This window comes from Moschus berezovskii, chromosome 2 (genome assembly GCF_049115385.1).
Source record: "Moschus berezovskii isolate FMDL1 chromosome 2, NW_MosBer_1.0, whole genome shotgun sequence".
NCBI classification, from domain to species: Eukaryota; Metazoa; Chordata; class Mammalia; order Artiodactyla; family Moschidae; genus Moschus; species Moschus berezovskii.
This window is the reverse complement of record NC_142461.1, coordinates 39,823,672-39,846,535: the sequence shown is the minus strand read 5'-3', so window position 1 is coordinate 39,846,535 and position 22,864 is coordinate 39,823,672. Positions and strand designations below refer to the sequence as shown.

The 22,864-nt window shown below is 39.1% G+C and overlaps 1 protein-coding gene across 2 annotated transcripts in view; it reads left to right on the top strand.

The window, feature by feature from the left end:
- Positions 1 to 22,864, top strand: part of PTH2R (parathyroid hormone 2 receptor) — a 90,463-nt gene that overhangs the window by 10,311 nt on the left and 57,288 nt on the right. The window contains exons 3-4 of one of the 2 annotated variants that reach the window (XM_055397813.2): positions 9,633 to 9,743; positions 9,855 to 9,976. In XM_055397813.2, coding sequence (XP_055253788.2) covers positions 9,633 to 9,743; positions 9,855 to 9,976 — 233 coding nt within the window. Of the gene's footprint in view, positions 1 to 9,632; positions 9,744 to 9,854; positions 9,977 to 22,864 lie in introns of those variants that run through there. The other variant, XM_088842050.1, reaches the window with a different exon arrangement.

Here is a 22,864-nt window from a genome sequence, read left to right as displayed (position 1 = left end):
TGGTCATTAGTTTTTCTTATTAGCTCCTTTTCAGAGTTTCTCTTTGATGTTCTGCAATTTCATAGTGTGTCTAGGTATGGGTTCACTTGATTTCTGAAGTCTGAGGATCTGTGTCTTTACTCAGTGGTGGGAATATTTTGTTATTTTATCTTTGAAAATTTGCTATTCCTCATTTTCCTATTTTCTCCTTCTGGAATTTTAAGTAGATAAATGAGGGAGCTTCTCCCATTATCCTTTATATCTTCATGTCTTGCATGTTTTCCTTTTCTTTGTTTTTCTACTGCTGTTTTGGTAATTTCTTCAAATATATTTTCCAATTCATCAACTCTTTTTTGAGCTTTGTCTGAAGGCTCTTTAATCTATGAAGTTAATTTTTATTATTCTATTTTTCAGTTTTGAACTCTATTTAATTTTGATAGTTTTTTTATCTTAAATATAATTTTAATCTCTTTCTTTTTTTCTCACTAGACGTATTTTATATTATGAATTTGATATTAAGATAACCACAGACTTTGCTTGTCAATACTGACTACCATACCTGGGGGCTTATTTCCTTGTGTGTCTAATGACTTATGATAAAAGGATTTATGAGATCCTCATTTAATATCCATGCTCCTAGAGAAAATTTCTGTTTTCTGCAAGGTGCCTAGTAGAACTATTGATCTAACTCCACTTTAAACTAAGACCATATATTAGACCACACCTAAGTGTGAGCTTGTGGTTAGAAATTTTCAGAGAAGAATCTTTTTCGTACTGTTACCTGTTCCACCTCTAAATGCAGCCAGCAGTGAAACAGCCGGTCTCTTTCTAAAGGATGCTTTTGTTTTTTTTCACCCACTAAGTGATTCATCTTTTGGGAATCCTGACCTTATACAGGAGTTTCCAGTATAGCTTCCTACTTCATCAGGTCTCAGACTAATTTTTTTTTTTATCAGAATACCATCAAAATCCAAGTTTTTAGCCAACAAGTCAGTAGAGGCCTCTATTGTAAGCCCCAATGTGGTGATTGCTGATCCTGTGGAATATTTTCTGGCCTCATATTTTTTAATTTGTAGCCATAAACCATATTAAAAAAAAATTTAAGTGGAGGAAAATTGCTTTACAGTGTTGTGTTGGTTTTTGCCATACAACAACACAAATCAGTCATATATATAGGTATCCCCCCTTCCTGTTAAGCCTCCCTCCCTAAGCCATGTTTTAAGCAAGAAAGTTTTTATATTAATTCAGCCTTTGTAGATGTCTTGCTCTAGGAAAGAGTTTTCTGAATGACTAGGCTGATATTGTCAGGAAATGAAGTCACTAGTGTTATCTTTAAAGAACACTGACCCTAATGTCTCAGACATTTAGGTATACTAATGAGGGGCAACACTGCCATGAAGGTATTTATAAAGATTGTTATCTATGAGAGATAAATGAATTATCTTTTATGAAGTCTCATGAAATTTTGAGCTGGAAGATGTCTTAGAAATTATTTAGTCTAACATTATTATCTTTAGTGTCCTTTGAACAGTTCAACAAATATATTATGTGCCTACAGTGTATTGCTTCTGTAGTGAGCACTGGAAAAAATGAATCTGATCTATCCTTACTCCATGGAAATGATTATCTAATAGTATTGGAAGTAGACACCCCTCAGATGGTGTCTACCTTTAACAACAGAAGTATCACAATTGTGGAACCAGTGAAAAAAAAGCATCTTAATTCATCACAGAGGAATCAGAGAAAGCTTAATGGACAAGTAACCTTAAAATTAAAGGAGTAGGAATTAGATATGTAGAGGAGGAAGTAAAAAGACATTCCATGTAGACAGAATAAGGTTGGCAAAGACAAGCAACTGGGAATCAGTAACACATCATGAGAGTTAAACATAAAAAGAGTAAGTGACCTAGATGTAAACTTAATATAACATCTAAAATTTGTGAAGGTGCATCTCATGTGAAACATGTAGAGGAATAAATATTAAGAGAAAAGACATGTTCTTTGAGATCTTTATCTATAAAAAATGCTAGAATTAAATCTGGACAAACTTTGGTCTACTTTCAATGAAAAATGTCTAATTATATGTAAATTGATTCAACATGTCTTCATGTACAACTGTAAAAAGATAAATGACATTTTGAATTCACTAACTTACTTAAGAAGTTTTCATTTAAAAATTCTCCTAAATTGAGAGATGTATATCAAAATATTTAGGAGTGAGCTGTTACACTGTCTGCAACTTACTTTAAAAAATACCATAGTGAAAAATCACTTAGATGAAATAAATTTGATAAAATATTACTAACTGTAAATTTTAAATACTGAGTATATGATATCCTCTGTTTTATTTCTGTAAAATTTTTTATAATAAAAAGGAAGTAAAAATTTTCCTCTTTTCTATGAAAGAAAGAAAAGAAAATGTAAAAATATCTAGTTATACAACTATTTAAGTATTTGAAAACAAAACCCCAAATATTATGATCCCAGGTTTATTTCACAATTGTATGGTCATATTATGCTATGGAAACTAAAGAACTGAAAAGAGTCAAAGTCAGATTCTCCAAATTTTAGAATGCTTTGTATAAATATGGTTTGACAAGTTTCACTAATGATCAGTTCCTCCTGGCACACACAAAAGATTGCATGGAATGTAATTAGTGGTGTTAATTTATAAAGGGAGTTTGGTGACTCATTAGGCAATTAATTAGTTTCTTGCTAAATAATGAAAGTATTTACTCATGCAGATTTTGAAATGTTGATCAAAGAGAAGATGCTAATTAAGATCTCTATGTATTATCTGTATGAGGGCATGGCTTTCCTAGTTTTCTCAATCTTTCGTGAATATTGATTATTCTTTTTGTCAAGTAGCCAGAAGAGAAATTATTACAATCTACAGAAACATTATTTTGGGGGAGTGTTGGTTTTCTCAGTTTTGGAATATATCTGTGTGTGTATGTGTGTAGGATGGTATTTTTTTTTTTTAAAGAGAAATACTATTTTATTTTTAAAAGCTTAAAAAAAATGAAGTATAGTTAATCTACAATGTTGTGTTTCAGGTTTATAGGAGAGTGATTCAGTTATATCTATCTATATGTATATTTACATTATAAGTTTCCATTACAGGTTATTATAAGATATTGAGTATAAGTTCCTTGTGCTATTCAAAAGGACCTAGTTATTTACCTATTTTATATATAATAGTGTGTATATGTTAATTTTTAACTCCTAATTTATCTCTCCCTCACATCTCCTTTGGTAACCATAAATTTGTTTTCTGTGTCCGGGAGTATATTTCTGTTTTGTAAATAAGTTCATTTGTATCATTTGTTTAGATTCCACACAGAAGTGATATCATATAATATTTGTCTTTCTCTGTTTGACTTATTTCACTTAGTATGATCATCTCTGGGTCCATCCATGTTACTGCAAATGGCATTGTTTTATACTTTTTATAGCTGAGTACTGTACCAGTGTATATATCTACAGAGGTATCACTTCTTTATCCATTCATTTGTTGGTGGACATTTAGGTTGCTTCTATGTCTTGACTTTTATAAATACTGCTGCTATGAATATTGGGGTGCATATATCTTTTCCAATTAGAGTTTCTTCATATTCTTTTCCACTGTAGTTTAGCACAGGATATTGAATATAGTTCCTTGTGCTATACAGTTGGACCTTGTTATTTATCTATTCTGTGTATACCAGTTTGCCTCTGCTAATCCCAAATGTCCAATCCACCCCTCCCTCATCTGCCTTTTCCTTTGGCAGCCACAAGTCTATTCTCCATGTCTGAGTCTGTTCCTGTTTTATAGGTAATTTCTTTTGTGTCATATTTTAGATTGTGTCATATAAGTGGTACCATATGGTATTTGTCTTTCTCTTTCTGACTTACTTCACTTAGTATGATAATCTCTACTGCTGCTGCTGCTGCTCAGTTGCTTCAGTCGTGTCCGACTCTGTGCGACCTCATGGACTGAAGCCTACCAGGCTCCTCTGTCCATGGGATTTTCCAGGCAAGAGTACTGGAGTGGGGTGCCATTGCCTTCTCTGATGATAATCTCTAGGTTGTTTCAAATGGTATTATTTCATTCTATTTTATGGTTAAGTAGTATTCCATGACACACACGCGCACACACACACATATACATACACACATATAAGTATATGTGTATATATATGGGCTTCCCTTGTAGCTCAGTCAGTAAAGAATCTGCCTGCAATGCAGGAGACCTGGGTTTGAGACCCTGGGTCAGGAAGATCCCTTGGAGAAAGAAATGGCAACCCATTCCAGTATTTTGCCTGGAGAATCCCATGACAGAAGAGTCTGGCAGGCTATAGTCCATGGGGTCACAAGAGTCAGACAGGACTTAAGAGACTAAATCACCACCATACATGTATATGTGTCACATTGTCTTTATCCATTCATCTGTTGATAGACGTGTAGGTTGCTTTGATGTCCTGGCTATTGTAAATAGTGCTGCTGTGAACATTAGGATGCATGTAAGTTTCTGAAATATAATTTTTTCTGGATATATGCCCAGGAGTGGGATTGGTAGATCAAAAGGCAACTTTATTTTTAGTATTTTGAGGAAAATCCATACTGTTTTACATAGTGGTTGCACCAGCTTACATTTCTACCAACAGTGTAGGAGGGTTCCCTTTATTCCATACCCTCTCTAGCATTTATTCGGAGAAGGCAATGGCAAGCCACTCCAGTACTCTTGCCTAGAAAATCCCATGGATGGAGGAGCCTGGTAGGCTGCAGTCCGTGGGGTCGCGAAGGGGCGGACACAACTGAGAGACTTCACTTTCACACATTGGAGAAGGAAATGGCAACCCACTCCAGTGTTCTTGCCTGGAGATCCCAGGGACGGGGGAGCCTGGTGGGCTTCCATCTATGGGGTCACACAGAGTTGGACACGACTGAAGTGACTTAGCAGCAGCAGCAGCTAGCATTTATTATTTGTAGATTTTTTTAATGATGGCCATTCTGACTGGTCTGAGGTGGTACTTTGTTGTAGTTTTGATTTGCATTTCTCTAATAATTAGTGATATGGAGCATCTTTTCATGTGCCTGTTGGCCATCTGTGTGTCTTCTGTGGAGAAATGTCTATTTAGAGCTTCCGCTCATTTAAAAAAAAATTTATTTATTTACTTATTGGGTCTTGGTTGCGGCATGCAGGATTGTTCCCTGACCAAGGAATGAACCTGGGTGTCCTGCTTTGGGAGCATGAAATCTTAGCCTCTGGACCACCAGGTGAGTCCCTTTGCTCATGTTTTGATTGGGTTGCTGTTTTCTGACATTAAGCTGTATTAGCTATTTGTATATTAGGGGTGGCATGAAGCTCCAATACTTTGGTCACCTTTTATGAAGAACCAACCCATTGGAAAAGACCCTGATGCTGGAATAGATTGAAGGCAAAATGAGAAGGGGACTGCAGAGGATGAGATGGTTACATAGCATCACATTTTCAATGGACATGAATTTAAGCAAACTCCAGAAGATATTGGAGGACAGAGGAGCCTGGCATCCTGCAGTCCATGGAGTGGCAAAGAGTCAGACATGACAGTGACTGAACACCAACAGCAACCTTTTAGGGAACCAAAAACTATCCCTTTTAAAGCATAAGCAAAATAGCAACAGTTTTCTCTATTGCAGCTTAAAAACTGCATACTTAAAGAATAAATTGATCATTGATTCAGACTTCTATGAAGACCTTAGTTCCTCACATGACCAACTCTTTTAAAATCTCATGTGACATTGAAGCACACATTTTAAAGGACAACTAGTTACAAGAACAAAAGAATGTGTCTGGGTCCATTTTATGTAGACTGCATGATAGATATTTGGGAAAATATTGGTTTCAGAAAAATAAGGAAACATGACTTATTAAATATAAAGTAAATGGATGGGACGGAGAAGGCAATGGCACCCCACTCCAGTACTCTTGCCTGGAAAATCCCTTGGACTGAGGAGCCTGGTAGGCTTCAGTCCATGGGGTCGCACAGAGTCGGACACGACTGAAGTGACTTAGCAGCAGCAGCAGCAGCAGCAGATGGATGGGAAACCATATTGAATGCTATGAAGACAGAAAAATATTCAAGACAAAATTGGTGCTTTTGAGCTGTGGTGTTGGAGAAGACTCCTAAGAGTCCCTTGGATAGCAAGGAGATCCAACCAGTCCATCCTAAAGGAAATCAGTCCTGAATATTCTTTGGAAGGACTGGTGCTGAGGCTGAAACTCCAATACTTTGGCCATCTGATGTGAAGAATTGACTCATTTGAAAAGACCCTGTTGCTGGGAAAGATTCAAGGCAGGAGGAGAAGGGAACGACAGAGGATGAGATGGTTGGATGGGATCACCAACTCAATGGACACGAGTTTGAGTAAACTCTGGGAGTTGGTGATGGACAGGGAGGCCTGGTGTGCTGCAGTCCATGGGGTTGCAAAGAATTGGACATGACTGAGCGACTGAACTGAATCTGGTAGAAGAGATAGATTCATTATACTCTATTTAAACAAGAAGAAAGATAAACAAAAAGTAAGTCATGGTGGAAAGAAGCAGGTAAAGCCATGTACCAAATATGGGAGCCAGTGTGATGAGTTCCATGGTTACTAGCAGTATGTAAATCCAAGCTTTTGTTATGAGAGCAAAGTGAGGCTGTTTCCAAGAAAGCATTCTCTTCTGTGAGAAAAGTGTGGGTGAAGGAAGCTATTTTCATTTTCTTATTGCTTCAGCCATCCACAGAACAAATCAAATATTTGTTTCCATGTGATATGGTGGATATTAGCAAGTCAATTTCAGGTTCACACTGAATTCTTTGCTGTAGATACTGGTGTTTCCACGAGGTTCTGTTATGCTGAGTATTCAAAACCAAACAAACAACTTGACATAATGAACACTCTATGTGTGTGTGTCTGTGCACTCAATATATCCTACTGTTTGTGACCCCATGGACTGTAGCCATGGACTAGATGGCTGTAGACCCCATGGGCTGTAGCGATAGACTGTAGCACAATTACACTCATTTCACACGCTAGCAAAATAATGCTCAAAATTCCCCAAGCTAGGCTTCAACAGTATATAAACTGAGAACTTCCAGATATTTAAACTGTATTTAAAAAAGGCAGAGGTACCAGAGATCAAATTGCCAAAATCCGTTGGATCATCGAAAAAGCAACAGAATTCCAGAAAAACATCTACTTCTCTTCATTGACTGCACTAAAGCCTTTGTGTGGATTACAACAAACTGTGGACAATTCTTAAAAAGATAGGAATACCAGACCACCTTACCTGCCATCTGAGAAATCTGTATGCAGGTCAAGATGCAGCAGTTAGAATTGCATATGGAACAATGGACTGGTTCCAAACTGGAAAAGGAGTACATCAAGGTTGTATATTGTCACCCTGCTTATTTAACTTATATGCAGAGTACATCATGTAAAATACCAGGCTGGATGAAGCACAGGCTGGATTCAAGATTGCTGAGAGAAATATTAATAACCTCAGATATGCAGATGACACCACCCTTATGGCAGAAAGTGAAGAGGAACTAAAGAGCTTCTTGAGGAAAGTGAAAGAGGAGAGTGAAAAAACTGGCTTAAAACTCAATATTCAAAAAACGAAGATCATGGCATCTGGTTCCCTCACTTCATGGCAAATAGATAGGGAAACAATGGAAACAGTGAAAGGCTTTATTTTCTTGGGCTCCAAAATCACTGCGGATGGTGACTGCAGCCATGAAAGTAAAAGACACATGCTTTTTGGAATAAAAGCTGTGACAAACCTAGATAGCATATTAAAAAGCAGAGACATTACGTTGCTGACAAAGGTCTGTCTAGTCAAAGTTATGGTTTTTCTAGTAGTCATGCATGGATGGAAGAGTTGGACCATAAAGAAAGCTGAGCACTGAAGACTTGATGGTTTTGAACTGTGGTGTTGGAGAAGACTGTTGAGAGTCTGTTGGACTGCAAGGAGATCAAACCAGTCAATCCTAAAGGAACTCAACCCTGAATATTCATTGGAAGGACTGATGTTGAAGCTGAAGCTCCAATACTTGGGCCACCTGATGTGAAAATCCGACTCACTGGAAAAGACCCTGAAGCTGGGCAAGATTGAAGGCAGGAGGAGACAGAGGATGAGATATCTGGATGGCATCACTGACTCAATGGACATGAGTTTGAGCAAGCTGTGGGAGTTGGTGATGGACAGAGAAGCCTGGCCTTCTGTAGTCCTTGGGGTTGCAAAGAGTCAGACATGACTGAGCGGCTGAACTGAACTGAACTGGACTTTAGCCTACCAGGCTCTTCTGTCCATGGGATTTCCCAGCAAAATTACTGAAGCAAGTTGTCATTTTTTCCTCCAGGGGATCTTCCCAACCCAGAGATCAAACCTGCATCTTGCATGTCCTGCATTGACAGGTAGCTTCTTTACCACTCTGCCACCTTAGCTAGAACAAAATCTTCAGCCACAGTTAGTGTAACTGGTAACTAAAAGACTGAGAGCTGTAATGGTATTTCTGGTAGCAGAATAATGTCCCCTTGTGATTCATGGGGTCCAAAGAGTCGGACATGACTGAGCGACTGAACTGAACTGAACTGAAAGATGTGCAAACACTAATCTCCGGTGTTCTGCCTGTATATGTTATATAACAAGGCAAAGGGGCATTGCAAATGGAATTAAGGTTGTCAGCCTTAAAATAAGAAAATTAGTTTGGATTATTTGGATGGGACTAAATAGGAAAGGGAGTATGTCAAGGCTATATACTGTCACCCTGTGATAGTGAAAGAAAAAAAAGAGAGCTAAAGTGAAAAACATAGCATGAAAGACGGATAAGGAGTGTAGGCTGGGGTGGGAGGATGAGGGATAAGCCAGAGAAGAGGAAAAAAAAAAAAAGAAAGAAAAAAAAAGCCAGAGAAGAGAGCAGATCCTGCAGGGCTTTTAGGCATTGAAGAGTCTTGGCTTTTCCTCAGAGTGAGGTGGGAAGCCTTCAGGCTGTAGCATGAGGAGAACAAGAATGGAATCAAGAAGACCAGCTGGGGCCACTGCAATAATTAGGGCTGGAGTTGTGGTGGCGTGGACTGGGGGTGGGAGGGTGGGGGTGGGGTGGGTGGGAAGGTTGTTGGGGGGATGGCAGTCAAGGTTGTGAGAAGTGATAGGGTTCTGGATTCATCTGGAGGAGAGTAGAGTTCATGAGAGTTTTGTCTGAGATGATTGTTAGACCCAGATCTTGGAGCTTATCTGTGGAGTTCAATCTTTTTCATGTGTCAAATATTTCAATAGTAATTTGAAAAACTTAGGGTAAAAAAATGTAGCTACAACTATGACAGAATTTTACTAAAGGAAATTGTTCTCAATGAATTTTGGTGTTTCTTACATATTCATTGCTATGATTCATATCCATCAGAATCACTAAGTAGTTTTAATTTATGCACATCAAATATTCCTAGCAGTGGGTCTTTGATGAGGCTAGGTGGATGAATTTTGAGATGTTTGCCTCATATGTCCATCCCATTCTAGTTTACAAAACTACAAGTTTGTTTTACATTTTGCTATAGGTAGTGACTTGAAATTTTGTATTTTGAATGCATTAACTCTCTGGTTCTAACTGCATTTTTGTTTGTTTGTTTTTTAATTTTTTCCTTATCAGAAGGAAACTGTTTCCCAGAATGGGATGGACTCATCTGTTGGCCTAGAGGAACGGTGGGGAAAATGTTGGCTGTTCCATGTCCTCCTTATATTTACGACTTCAATCATAAAGGTATTTAATTTTTTGTGAAATGATTCATTTGGAATGGAAACATCTTTTTTTAAAAATAATAGACTCTACAAGAACTGAGCGATCTCAGTGTTTTTCTTCACATCTTTATAGGAGTTGCTTTCCGACACTGTAACCCCAATGGAACATGGGATTTTATGCACAGTTTAAATAAAACATGGTCTAATTATTCAGACTGCCTTCGCTTTCTGCAACCAGATATCAACATAGGAAAGGTAATGTATTTTTGTATTTGTGAGCCCCTAAAGGAAAACAAAAAATGTTTTTATTCAATTCTTGATTACCAACCACTGTACAAAAAACTCTTATATTATCTGACACAAATATCAAAAAAGATAAAAGCAAGGTTGAAAGCTTTTCAGATACCTGGTTAAGGAAGGGTCTAGGACCTAAAACATTTTGGTATTTTCTTTTGGTTAGAATTACCTGGCTGAGATATATGTATGTATACTTATGAATATGTGTCACTTAACATTATATGATGCTATATTATGTGTAAAAATCCAAATAGGTAGTCAGCAACATAATTCATGATTTTTTTCTTGGTTACATATGAATAGCAACATCTGGTCTCACTATATGTTCCTGGGGTAACTTTATATTGTAGAGATGTGTTTTTCATCTCATAAGATTTGCCAGTAGGTGATTTCATTAGTATAGGAAAAATTACAGTATGTAGAGTTAAAGAGGAGCAAGGGGGTGTCTTGTAGATCTTCTCACATAATACCTTAATTGTACACATGTGTGTCAACTTAGAACCAGAGATGAGGGGTTGATCAAAGTGACACAGCTCAGTTATGACAGGGTCTAGAGCAGGGTCCTGGTCTCCATATTCTTTATTGGTGCTATTTCTGATATAGTAATCACATGTAAACTTCAGAAACTTCTAGATAGTTGCTTTTAGGTTATATATGGTAGATAGATGAAAAGTCATGCTTAAATTCCTATCACTCAAACCTCATCTATAAAATGCATGATGCTATAAGGATGAGCATAACTTCATCATAGTCATATGATGGTAGGGGTGAACATAAGTTGCAGTATAAATGATTTTATGAGGCCCCTGAGAACAGTCATAATACATAACTCTCCTAACATCAGACATTTTTCTTTATGCTTGGTGGTCTTTTTTGGTTGTGGGGGAGGAGGAGCAGTGGCAGGAGAATTGGTGAGTTGGAGAGTTCCTTGTTTGATTAGGCATTAATAGTCAGGACTTCTTTCCTTAATTTTTTTCCTAACACAAAACCCTACCACCTTAAGGACTCTTTCATCGTCGTTGTCGTGAAGTCCCTCAGTGTCCAACTCTTTGCGACCCCATGAACTGTAGCCTACCAGGCTCCTCCCTCCATGGGATTCTCCAGGCCAGAGTACTGGAGTGGGTTGTCATTTCCTTCTCTAGGGGATCTTCCCAACCCAGGGATCGAACCTGGGTCTCCTGCATTCCAGGTAGATGCTTTAACCTCTGAGCCACCAGGGAAGCTTTAGTAAGTTGCTAAAAGACTTCAGTTTTGTATTTCATTGTTGACATGCTTCTTAGATAAAATTAGTTAATGTGAGGAGATTATTGTGTATGTTACAGTGGAGCCAAAGCCAAGTTAATGTAAAACACTTTAAAATAATTTCAATTTCATTGAAATAGATACACATTCATGATGTTTAGTGTTCTGTGTTATAAATTTGTGGATTAAATGACACATGCAAGTCTTTCATAGCTTTTAAATGGCATTAAATTATATCACGATTTTATTTACATTGAGCTCTAATATTACAACCATTCTTTTTGACTACTCTGTATTCCAAGAATCAAAATATCAAAGGTGGTAAAATATCCAAAATATATACTATTTTATATGAACACGATTTAAAATTTAACTGAAAAATTTGACCAATTTTGTTAACCATAAATAATTTTATCTCCTTAATTAAAAATACAGAGTGTTTTCTGTTTACAACCCTTAAGTAATAATTTGAGAAAACTTAAGAGATGGCAAGAGTGAACATAGACATTCTAGGAATCAGTGAATTAAAATGGACTGGAATGGGTGAATTTAACTCAGATGACCATTATGTCTACTACTGTGGGCAGGAATCCCTTAGAAGAAATGGAGTAGCCATCATGGTCAACAAAAGAGTCCGAAATGCAGTACTTGGATGCAATCTTAAAAACGACAGAATGATTTCTGTTCGCTTCCAAGGCAAACAATTCAATATTACAGTAATCCAGGCGTATGCCCCAACCAGTAATGCTGAAGAAGCCAAAGTTGAACGGTTCTATGAAGACCTACAAGACCTTTTAGAACTAACATCCAAAAATGATGTCCTTTTCATTATAAGGGACTGGAATGCAAAAGTAGGAAGTCAAGAAACACCTGGAGTAACAGGCAAATTTGGCCTTGGAGCACGGAATGAAGCAGGGCAAAGGCTAATAGAGTTTTATCAAGAGAAAACACCCTCTTCCAACAACACAAGAGAATACTCTACACATGGACATCACCAGATGGTCGACACCGAAATCAGATTGATTATATTCTTTGCAGCCAAAGATGGAGAAGCTCTATACAGTTAGCAAAAACAAGACCAGGAGCTGACTGTGGCTCAGATCATGAACTCCTTATTGCCAAATTCAGACTGAAATTGAAGAAAGTAGGGAAAACCACTAGATCATTCAGATATGACCTAAATCAAATCCCTTATGATTATACAGTGGAAGTGAGAAATAGATTTAAGGGACTAGATCTGATAGATAGAGTGCCTGATGAACTCTGGACGGAGGTTCGTGACATTGTACAGGAGACAGGGACCAAGACCATCCCCATGGAAAAGAAATGCAAAAAAGCAAAATGGCTGTCTGAGGAGGCCTTACAAATAGCTGTGAAAAGAAGAGAAGTGAAAAGCAAAGGAGAAAAGGAAAGATATAAGCATCTGAATGCAGAGTTCCAAAGAATAGCAAGGAGAGATAAGAAAGCCTTCCTCAGTGATCAGTGCAAAGAAATAGAGGAAAACAACAGAATAGGAAAAACAAGAGATCTCTTCAAGAAAATTAAACAAGAAAGGGAACATTTCATGCAAAGATGGGCTCGATAAAGGACAGAAATGGTGTGGACCTAACAGAAGCAGAAGATATTAAGAAGAGGTGGCAAGAATACACAGAAGAACTGTACAAAAAAGATCTTCACGACCAAGATAGTCACGATAATGTGATCACTGACCTAGAGCCAGACATCTTGGAATGTGAAGTCAAGTGGGCCTTAGAAAGCATCACTACGAACAAAGCTAGTGGTGGTGATGGAATTCCAGTTGAGCTATTTCAAATCTTGAAAGATGATGCTGTGAAAGTGCTGCACTCAATATGCCAGCAAATTTGGAAAACTCAGCAGTGGCCACAGGACTAGAAAAGGTCAGTCTTCATTCCAATCCCAAAGAAAGGCAATGCCAAAGTATGCTCCAACTACCGCACAATTGCACTCATCTCACACGCTAGTAAAGTCATGCTCAAAATACTCCAAGCCAGGCTTCAGCAATATGTGAACCATGAACTCCCAGATGTTCAAGCAGGTTTTAGAAAAGGCAGAGGCACCAGAGATCAAATTGCCAACATCTGCTGGATCATGGAGAAAGCAAGAGAGTTCCAGAAGAGCATCTATTTCTGCTTCATTGACTATGCCAAAGCCTTTGACTGTGTGGATCACAATAAACTGTGGAACATTCTGAAAGAGATGGGAATACCAGACCACCTGACCTGCCTCTTGAGAAACCTGTATGCAGGTCAGGAAGCAACAGTCAGAACTGGACATGGAACAACAGACTGGTTCCAAATAGGAAAAGGAGTACGTCAAGGCTGTATATTGTCACCTTGCTTATTTAACTTATATGCAGAGTACATCATGAGGAACGCTGGGCTGGAAGAAGCACAAGCTGGAATCAAGATTGCTGGGAGAAATATCAATAATCTCAGATATGCAGATGACACTACCCTTATGGCAGAAAGTGAAGAAGAACTCAAAAGCCTCTTGATGAAAGTGAAAGAGGAGAGTGAAAAGGTTGGCTTGAAGCTCAACATTCAGAAGACAAAGATCATGGCATCTGGTCCCATCACTTCATGGGAAATAGATGGAAAAACAGTGGAAACAGTGTCAGACTTTATTTTTTTGGGCTCCAAAATCACTGCAGATGCTGATTGCAGCCATGAAATTAAAAGACACTTACTCCTTGGAAGGAAAGTTATGACCAACCTTGATAATATATTAAAAAGCAGAGACATTACTTTGCCAACAAAGGTCTGTCTAGTCAAGGCTATTGTTTTTCCCGTGGTCATGTATGGATGTGAGAGTTGGACTGTGAAGAAAGCTGATCGCCAAAGAATTGATGCTTTTGAACTGTGGTGTTGGAGAAGACTCTTGAGAGTCCCTTGTACCGCAAGGAGATCCAACCAGTCCATTCTAAGGGAGATCGATCCTGGGTGTTCATTGGAAGGACTGATGCTGAAGCTGAAACTGCAATACTTTGGCCACCTCATGCGGCGAGTTGACTCACTGGAAAAGACTCTGATGCTGGGAAAGGTTGGGGGCGGGAGGAGAAGGGGACGACGGAGAATGAGATGGCTGGATGGCATCACCGACTCTGTGGACATGAGTTTGAGTGAACTCCGGGAGTTGGTGATGGACAGGGAGGCCTGGCGTGCTGTTATTCATGGGGTCGCGGAGAGTTGGTCATGACTGAGCGACTGAACTGAAGTGAAGAAATGTAAAAACTCTTTTAATAAGAAAACTGGATATGTCCTAAAGTTTTGATATGCTGTAGGGCAAAATGATATTACTTATTTATGAGATATTAATTATTGATGGTTGTAATCAGAATTTTTGTATAAGAAACAAAGATAAAAGTAAAAACAGTGAATTTAGAATACATGCCACATTTTTAATAGGGAAAATAAGACAAAGATTTTTAAAATATCTATTGTTTTGTTCTTTAAATAATTTTCATATCATTGACTTGACAAATGAGAGAATTACTTTTAATAAAAAAAGGGAGAATGGCTTCCTCATGGATCAGTAAAGAATCTGCCTGTAATGTGGGAGATGTGGAGATGTAGGTTTGATCCCTAGGTCAGGAAGATCCCCTGGAGGAGAAAATGGCAACCCCACTTCAATAATCTTGTCCAGAAAGTGATTTCAAAAATTAAAAGACAAATAGGCAGGGATTACTTATGAGGGGCCATGAGGTTGTTAAATTCTTTAGGATATTATCTTTAAAATGTCAGCATACTGTAGAAATTATTATATATCCTTCTGTCTAAAGGCTATATGAATTTTTGGACAACAATTTAACAATATATATTAAGAGACTTCAAGAGGATCTTGTCCTTTGATCTTATAATTTTATTTCTGAGATTCAAGCATAAAGATTTGGAGTTGGGGGGCACTGAATGGAATAGTGTTCATTGAACCCTTAATTATTATAGTGAATGTTTTGAAGAATTTAAATTTTCAATGAGGAATTGGTAAGTCAGCTGAAATATATATTTTGTGTAAAGCGTTTGTGGTCTTGGGAAATCCTTTTGTTATTCAATTACTTGGAAGAAAATCGGATAATAAAGTTGTATATAAATTGGGGATGCAAATATTCAAAACAATGGGAAATTATACACAGAAATAGAATGAAAAGAAATACATGAAATACAGTGTTTCTTTTTGCTTGTGTGGGTATTATGGAGTTTTTTCCCTTCTCTCTCTCTCTTTTTTTTAAAATTTTACACATTATCCAAATATTTTCTACAGAAGTTTCACATTTTATTAAGAGAAAATATGTCATAAATGTTTTAAAAAGGCAGTAAGAGAGTCTTCTGCTTCCAGTCAGCATGTGAGAAGTTGCAGCATTAAGAATAAGCTGAGTAAGATGCAACATTAATAATTTGTAAAAGCCTGTCAGTGAGCTGAAGATGCCAAGAAATCTAAATGAAGCTAACTGCAGAAAGAGGAAAGTCTCTTCTCATGACAGAAGAGACCTGTGGCTGTAGTTGTCCCTCAAGCCACTCCAGTACTCTTGCCTAGAAAATCCCATGGATGGAAGAGTCTGGTAGGCTGCAGTCCATGGGGTCGCTAAGGGTCGGACACGACTGAGCGACTTCACTTTCACTTTTCACTTTCACACACTGGAGAAGGAAATGGCAGCCCACTCCGGTGTTCTTGCCTGGAGAATCCCAGGGACGGGGGAGCCTGGTGGGCTTCCGTCTATGGGGTCACACAGAGTCGGACACGACTGAAGTGACTTAGCAGCAGCATGCACTAGAAGAGGAACAACCAGGCTATAGAAGAGGATAAAAAGAAAAGAACCATTTTTAAAAGAACTTTCATCAGACGAGGACTAGAATAAAGGTTTAGAATTCCAAGAAATGAAGCCCAGTCAGGGTGAACTATTACCCATCAGCCAGTTCTTACCCATGAGCCTTCACTGAGTTTCTGGAGGCAGTGAGTTAAAGGCTGGAGGTGGACACAGAGAAACTTTCCAAGATGTACGTAGGACCCTCACTGGGTGAGAGGCAGCTGTTAGCTGAAGGCGTGGGACAGAACAGAGGAGCTGAGAGACATCTCTTGGGGGTATCTGGGGCCCTCACTTAGAGCATGACAGCTGGGGGAGGGCAGAAAAGCTGAGAGAAACCCCCGAGAAGACAAATCTCAGTGAGTGAAAAGCCTGACAAAATAGAGCTGAAAAAGATCTTTTCTAGGCACTCTTAAGAGCTCTTCATCTAAAACGAGGCAGTGGCTAGCTGAGAACTAGAGCAGAGGAGCATAATGGACAGACATGTTCTGAGATGCAGAAAGCCCAGGGCAGGCTAGAGAGCAAAGTGAAATTCACAGCAAAGTGAAATTAAAAGACAAAAAAGGTAGGGAATGCTTATGAGAGGCCATGAGATTGTTAAATTCTTTAGAGTATTATATTTAAAATAGCAGCATACTGTTCAGTTCAGTTCAGTCGCTCAGTCATGTCCGACTCTCCGCGACCCCATGATCATGCTGTAGAAGTTATCATATATTCTTATGTCTAAAGGCTATATGAATTTTATATAGCTGATGGATGGTTCAGAAAGCAGAGTTTCTCTGCAGCTTAGAAAACCTTCAGTTCAGTTCAGTCGCTCAGTCGTGTCCGACTCTCCGCGACCCCATGAATTCAGATGGACAAAATCCCATATAATAGCCGCTAGAGGCTGCTGGTGCTAAGATCCCATCATCCACTGAAGGAAAATTCAGGATTCTGCTCTCAAAACCTAAAACCAGGATAAACAGAATCATGAAAGAACAACAAACTGAGAAAAACTACAACAAACCCAACCCCAGATTAAAACAAAGTAATCCATTCTCACTACCCGAGAAGCCTGATAGAGAAAGATGACTGCCCTTTTCAGCCTGTTAATACTGGTCTCGGGGGACCTCTGTCTGCAATGGCTTGGGGCGGGACTTGGATTTCCAGCCAGACATGGGCTGGATTGCAGCAGTGAAGGCACCAGATCCTAGTCACTTAGGTCAGTGGTCAGTGACAAGGGCCTTGGCCCTTTGGCTTTGCAGAAAAGAGTTTCCACGAAGATGGAAAGTAGTGAAGCAAGTAAAGTATTTACTAGGAGGAGAAGAGTGCGGTACATGTGAAATAGGCACACAGGCAGACTCAGAGGGAGAGTCACTGAGTTGCACCTTCATGGCTGTTTAAGTCACTTATATGGGGCATTTCTTTCAGGTTTCCTTTGGCCAATCATTGTGATTCGCCTGGTTCACAGTCCCTATTTCGGAATCTTCCCGTGTGTGCACATGCATCTCTTAGCCAAGATGGATCCTGCTGAAGAGGCATCTGGGTGGCACATCCCTTGACATGACTCACCTTTAGCCTCCAAATGGCCTTTTCTGCACATATGTGGTCCAGGAGGTCTCCCAACTTCCAGAAACGAGAACTATGTGGTCTGTGCAGGATCCAGCCTCCTCCCTTAATTGCTCTGCTATTCTTGTCTTAGAGTTTTGGTTAATAGAAAATGAATCTCCAATTTGCTTTACCCTGGTGTGGGGGCATCTGCCTCCTGCCTCAATATTACATGCTTCAGTCCCAACTCTTCTTTTACTTACAGTGCCCATAATGTGATAAAAAAAATTACAGAGTAGGAACCCCAAATCTAGAGTAAAAACAAAGCAGAAAAAATAGATGATCCAGATGTTGTAATTTCCAGGTCATGGCTCATAAATATGTTAGCTGATTTAGGGAAAAAAGTGCATAAACAGATGGGAAAACTGACAGAGAAATGAAAACTTAAAAAAAAAAAAAGGAAATTCTAGAGTTGAAATATTCAATTCAAAATGAAGAATTTATTTCATATGCTCAGCAGAATACTGGACACAGCATGATAAAGATCAGTGAACTTGAAAAGAAGGCTACAGAAATTTTCCAAGTGACACAAAAGGAGAAAAAATAAATTTAATAAACAAAACCATCTGAGACTGTGAGATAATATGTAATTACCTAAGATATGTGAAATTAGGGGTAAGAAGATAGGGAAAGAATAGGACAAAATAAATATTTCAGAAGGCAATGGCCGGTAATTTTATAAAGTGGGTGAAATAAATCAATCACAGGTCCCAGGTATTCAGGAAATCCTAGGCAGGTTAAATAAAAAGAAAAGCATACTTTGACACATCATAGTTAAAATGCTGTAAATCAAGGTAAGAAAAAAACCTTAAAAGCAGTGAGAGGAAAAGGGCACATGATATTCAGGAGAATAAAAACTAAAAGGATGCTTGTCTTTTAGTTAAACAACAGAGGCCTGAATACAATGGAATGGCATTCTAAAAGTGATCATATGCATTAAGATAAAGGGAAAATAATGATATTTTTCAGACAGAAAAAAATCTGAGAGAGTTCATCTTTATCAGACTTCTGTATAAGAAATGCTCAAAAAAAAATTCTCTAGATGGGAGAGAAATATATCAGATGGAAGCAAAGATTGACAGGAAAGAATAAGGAGTACCAGAATAGACACATATGTGGACAGACTAAAATAATAAGCAGAACTATATACCTATCCTTATTTATTGCTATGTTTATATCCATCTTTATATCTATAATTTAATTCATTTAAAAGTCTGCTGATTGCTTAAAGCAAACATAATAATCTCTCATTCAGTTCAGTTCAGTTCAGTCACTCAGTCGTGTCCGACTCTCCGCGGCCCCATGAATCACAGCACACCAGGCTTCCCTGTCCATCACCAACTCCCGGAGTTCACTCAAACTCATGTCCACAGAGTCGGTGATGCCATCCAGCCATCTCATTCTCTGTCGTCCCCTTCTCCTCCCGCCCCCAACCTTTCCTAGAATCAGAGTCTTTTCCAGTGAGTCAACTCATCGCATGAGGCGGCCAAAGTATTGCAGTTTCAGTTTTAGCATCAGTCTTTCCAATGAGCACCCAGGATTGATCTCCTTTAGAATCTCTCAGGGTTTCTAAATTATGTCGAACAAAATCTAGATGTGACAAAGGCTAAGGGAGCAAAATTAGGTACATAATTGTAAATATCTGTTTATATGGTGAAATAGTTCAATATTATTAAATGTTGGTCTGATAAGTTCCAGGTGCATAACCAAGTCTCTATAGTAACAGATAAAAGATAACACAAGTGAGATACTAATAAATACCTGATTGAGTTCCCCATCCCCTAACCCCCAGTAAAGGTAAGGAAGTAGGTACAGAAGCTCAGAGAAAAGATAGACGTATAGAATGCAAATACCTATCTGTTAGATCTAATCCCAGTCAAAGCAATGATTGTATTTGAGGTCAGTGAATAAACATTTCTCTTAAAAGGCAGAGATTGTTAGAATGGATAATAAAAGTATGGCTCAACTGCATGCTGTCTTTAAGAAGTGTAGACATCAAGACAAAGAGCATTACCAAGACAGAGCAATATTTAAAATTATGAAGAATCAATTTACCAAGAGGAAACAATCCTAAATATACACGTGTTTAGGAGCTTCAAAGGCTTCTCTCATGGCTTGCTGCTGCTGCTGCTAAGTTGCTTCAGTCGTGTCCGACTCTGTGCGACCCCATAGATGGCAGCCCACCAGGCTCCCCCGTCCCTGGGATTCTCCAGGCAAGACCACTGGAGTGGGTTGCCATTTCCTTCTCCAATGCGTGAAAGTGAAAGTGAGGTCGGACCCCATGGACTGCAGCCTACCAGGCTTCTCCATCCATGGGATTTTCTAGGCAAGAGTACTGGAGTGGCTTGCCATTGCCTTCTCCATCCCTCATGGCTTCAGTTCAGTTCAGTCGCTCAGTCGTGTCCAACCCTCCGCGACCCCATGAATCACAGCACGCCAGGCCTCCCTGTCCATCACCAACTCCCGGAGTTCACTCAAACTCATGTCCACAGAGTCGGTGATGCCATCTAGCCATCTCATTCTCTGTCGTCCCCTTCTCCTCCCGCCCTCAACCTTTCCCAGCATCAGAGTCTTTTCCAGTGAGTCAACTCGTCGCATGAGGTGGCCAAAGTATTGTAATTTCAGCTCTTTACAGCACCGGACCTTGCTTCTATCACCGGTCACATCCACAACTGGGTATTGGTTTTGCTTTTGCTCCATCCCTTCATTCCTTCTAGAGTTATTTCTCCACTGATCTCCAGTAGCATACTGGGCACCTACCGACCTGGGGAATTCCTCATTCAGTATCCTATCATTTTGCCTTTTGATACTGTTCATGGGGTTCTCAAGGCAAGTATACTGAAGTGGTTTTCCATTCTCTTCTCCAGTGGACCACATTCGGCTGTGGTCCATGTGATCAGATGGACTAGTTTCCTATAATTATGATTTCAGTGTGTCTGCCCTCTGATGCCCCCTCCCAATACCTACCGTCTTATTTGGGTATCTTTTACCTTGGGCGTGGGATATCTCTTCACAGCTGCTCCAAGAAAGCGCAGCCGCTGCACCTTACCTTGGATGAGGGGTATCTCCTCAAGGCCGCCCCTCCTGACCTTGAACGTGGAGTAGCTCCTCTCGGCCCTCCTGTGCCCGCGCAGCCACCACCTATTGGACGTGGGACAGCTCCTCTCGGCCCGGCCCTGGCCTCAGGCGTGGGGTAGCTCCTCACGGCCGCGCTGCTGGGGCCGCTGGGGCCGGCGTCTCTCCGTCTGCGCCGCAGGGGCCTGGCTTAGACGGTGATAAATAATCTGCTTGCAATGCAGGAGACTCAGAGCTTGGTCCCTGAGTCCGGAAGATCCTCTTGAGAAGGGATTGTCTACCCACTCCGGTATTCTTGCCTGAAGAATCCCATGGACAGAGGAGCCTGGCAGGCTACAGTCCATGGGGTTGCAAAGAGTCAGACACGACTGAGTGACTTTCACTTCACTTTATTTCATTCACAATAACTGAAAAATTCACATTCTTTTAAAGTACTCACCAAACTTTATCAAGATAGAACATATGCTGGGGTATAAAACAAGTTTCAATAAATCTCAAGATTAAAACCACACAGCCTATGTATGTTCTCGGACCACAAAAGAATCAATAGAAAATCAACTAAAATATATAGAGAATTGATAAATAGTTGAAAATTATGTGACCAATGGCAAAAATTTGGATAAATATGAAAGCTCAATATATTTCAAAGACTGTGGGAAACAGCAAAAGCAAATGTCGAGACAGATTTATGGCTCTCAATACTTAATTAGAAAGAAGAAAGTTGAAAAATCAGTGATCAAATCTTCCACATTAAGTTATATAGTCTAATACCAAGAGCCACCGCCAAAAGCCACCACTAAAAATATACATCAAAATGGAATTCTACAAATTGTTCAAGTAATTCAGGGATGGCCAGAAAACTAAAACGCAGAAATGAAAAACATAACAGAAAATAAAAATATAAAATGGACTGAGCCTTAATATCATATCAATGTTATATTAAAAACAAATATCTTAAGATACCAATTAACAGAAATTAGAAGAGTCTATAAGAAACATGACCCAACTTTGTATGTTATCTACAAAGTCTGAAACTCATTTAAAATATAATGATGGATATGTACATACCATGCAGTATGCTAAGTTACTCAGTCATGTCCGACTCTTTGTGACCCCATGGACTATAGCCCTCCAGGCTCCTTTGTCCATGGGATTCTCCAGGCAAGAATACTGGAGTGGGTTGCCATGCCCTCCTCCAGGGGATCTTGCTGACCCAAGGAGCGAACCTGTGTCTCTTATGTCTCCTGCATTGGCAGGCAGGTTCTCTACAGCTTGTGCTACCTGGAAAGCCCTAGTTTAGTTATATCTCTTAATTATTCTAATCATTTGCCACAAACTGTGCAGCAATAAAAAAGTACAAACTTGGTATGAGTAACAACCTGAATGGATCTTGAGGTTATTACTCTGAGTGAAAAAAGCCAGACTCAAAGTTCATGTTCTGTAGGATTTCATTTCTCCATTTATGAAATGACAGAATTGTAGAGACAGAAAACAGATTAATGTTTGGTGGGTAATAAGGATGGTGGAGAGGAAGAGGGTAGGTATGACTGTAAAAGGAACAGCAGGAGGAAGATCTTTGTTGTGATGGAATATTTCTGTAGCTCGACTGCAGAGACGTTTAAAAATTTTTTCATATGTGATAAAATGACACAGACTATAAACACATGAATTGCACCAATGCCAAATTCCTAGTTTGGTATTTTAGTGTAATTAGATGCAAGCATTGGAGGATACTGGTGAAGGAGTACAGAGGACCTTTCTTACAGTCTTTTCCTACTTCTTTTGAGTCTATAGTCATTTTGAAATACAAAAGAAAAAAAAAGGAATCAACTGTTGATTCATGTAATAATATCAGTGAATATCATAACAGTGTCTTGACAAAAAAGAGTGTACACTACATAATTCTAAGAAGTCTGAGAAGAGTCAAGAAATATATGCAGTACATGAACAGAAAAAGCCAATTTGTGATGACAGAAAATGGAACAGTCGTTAACCTGTGGGGTGGATGGTGGGTGGATTTTTGACTAGCTAGTGGCACAAAGAACTCAGTTTGTCAAAACCCATCAAACTGCTCATTTAAAATCTGCACATTTTGCTTTCATAGAAACTACTGCTTGGTAGAA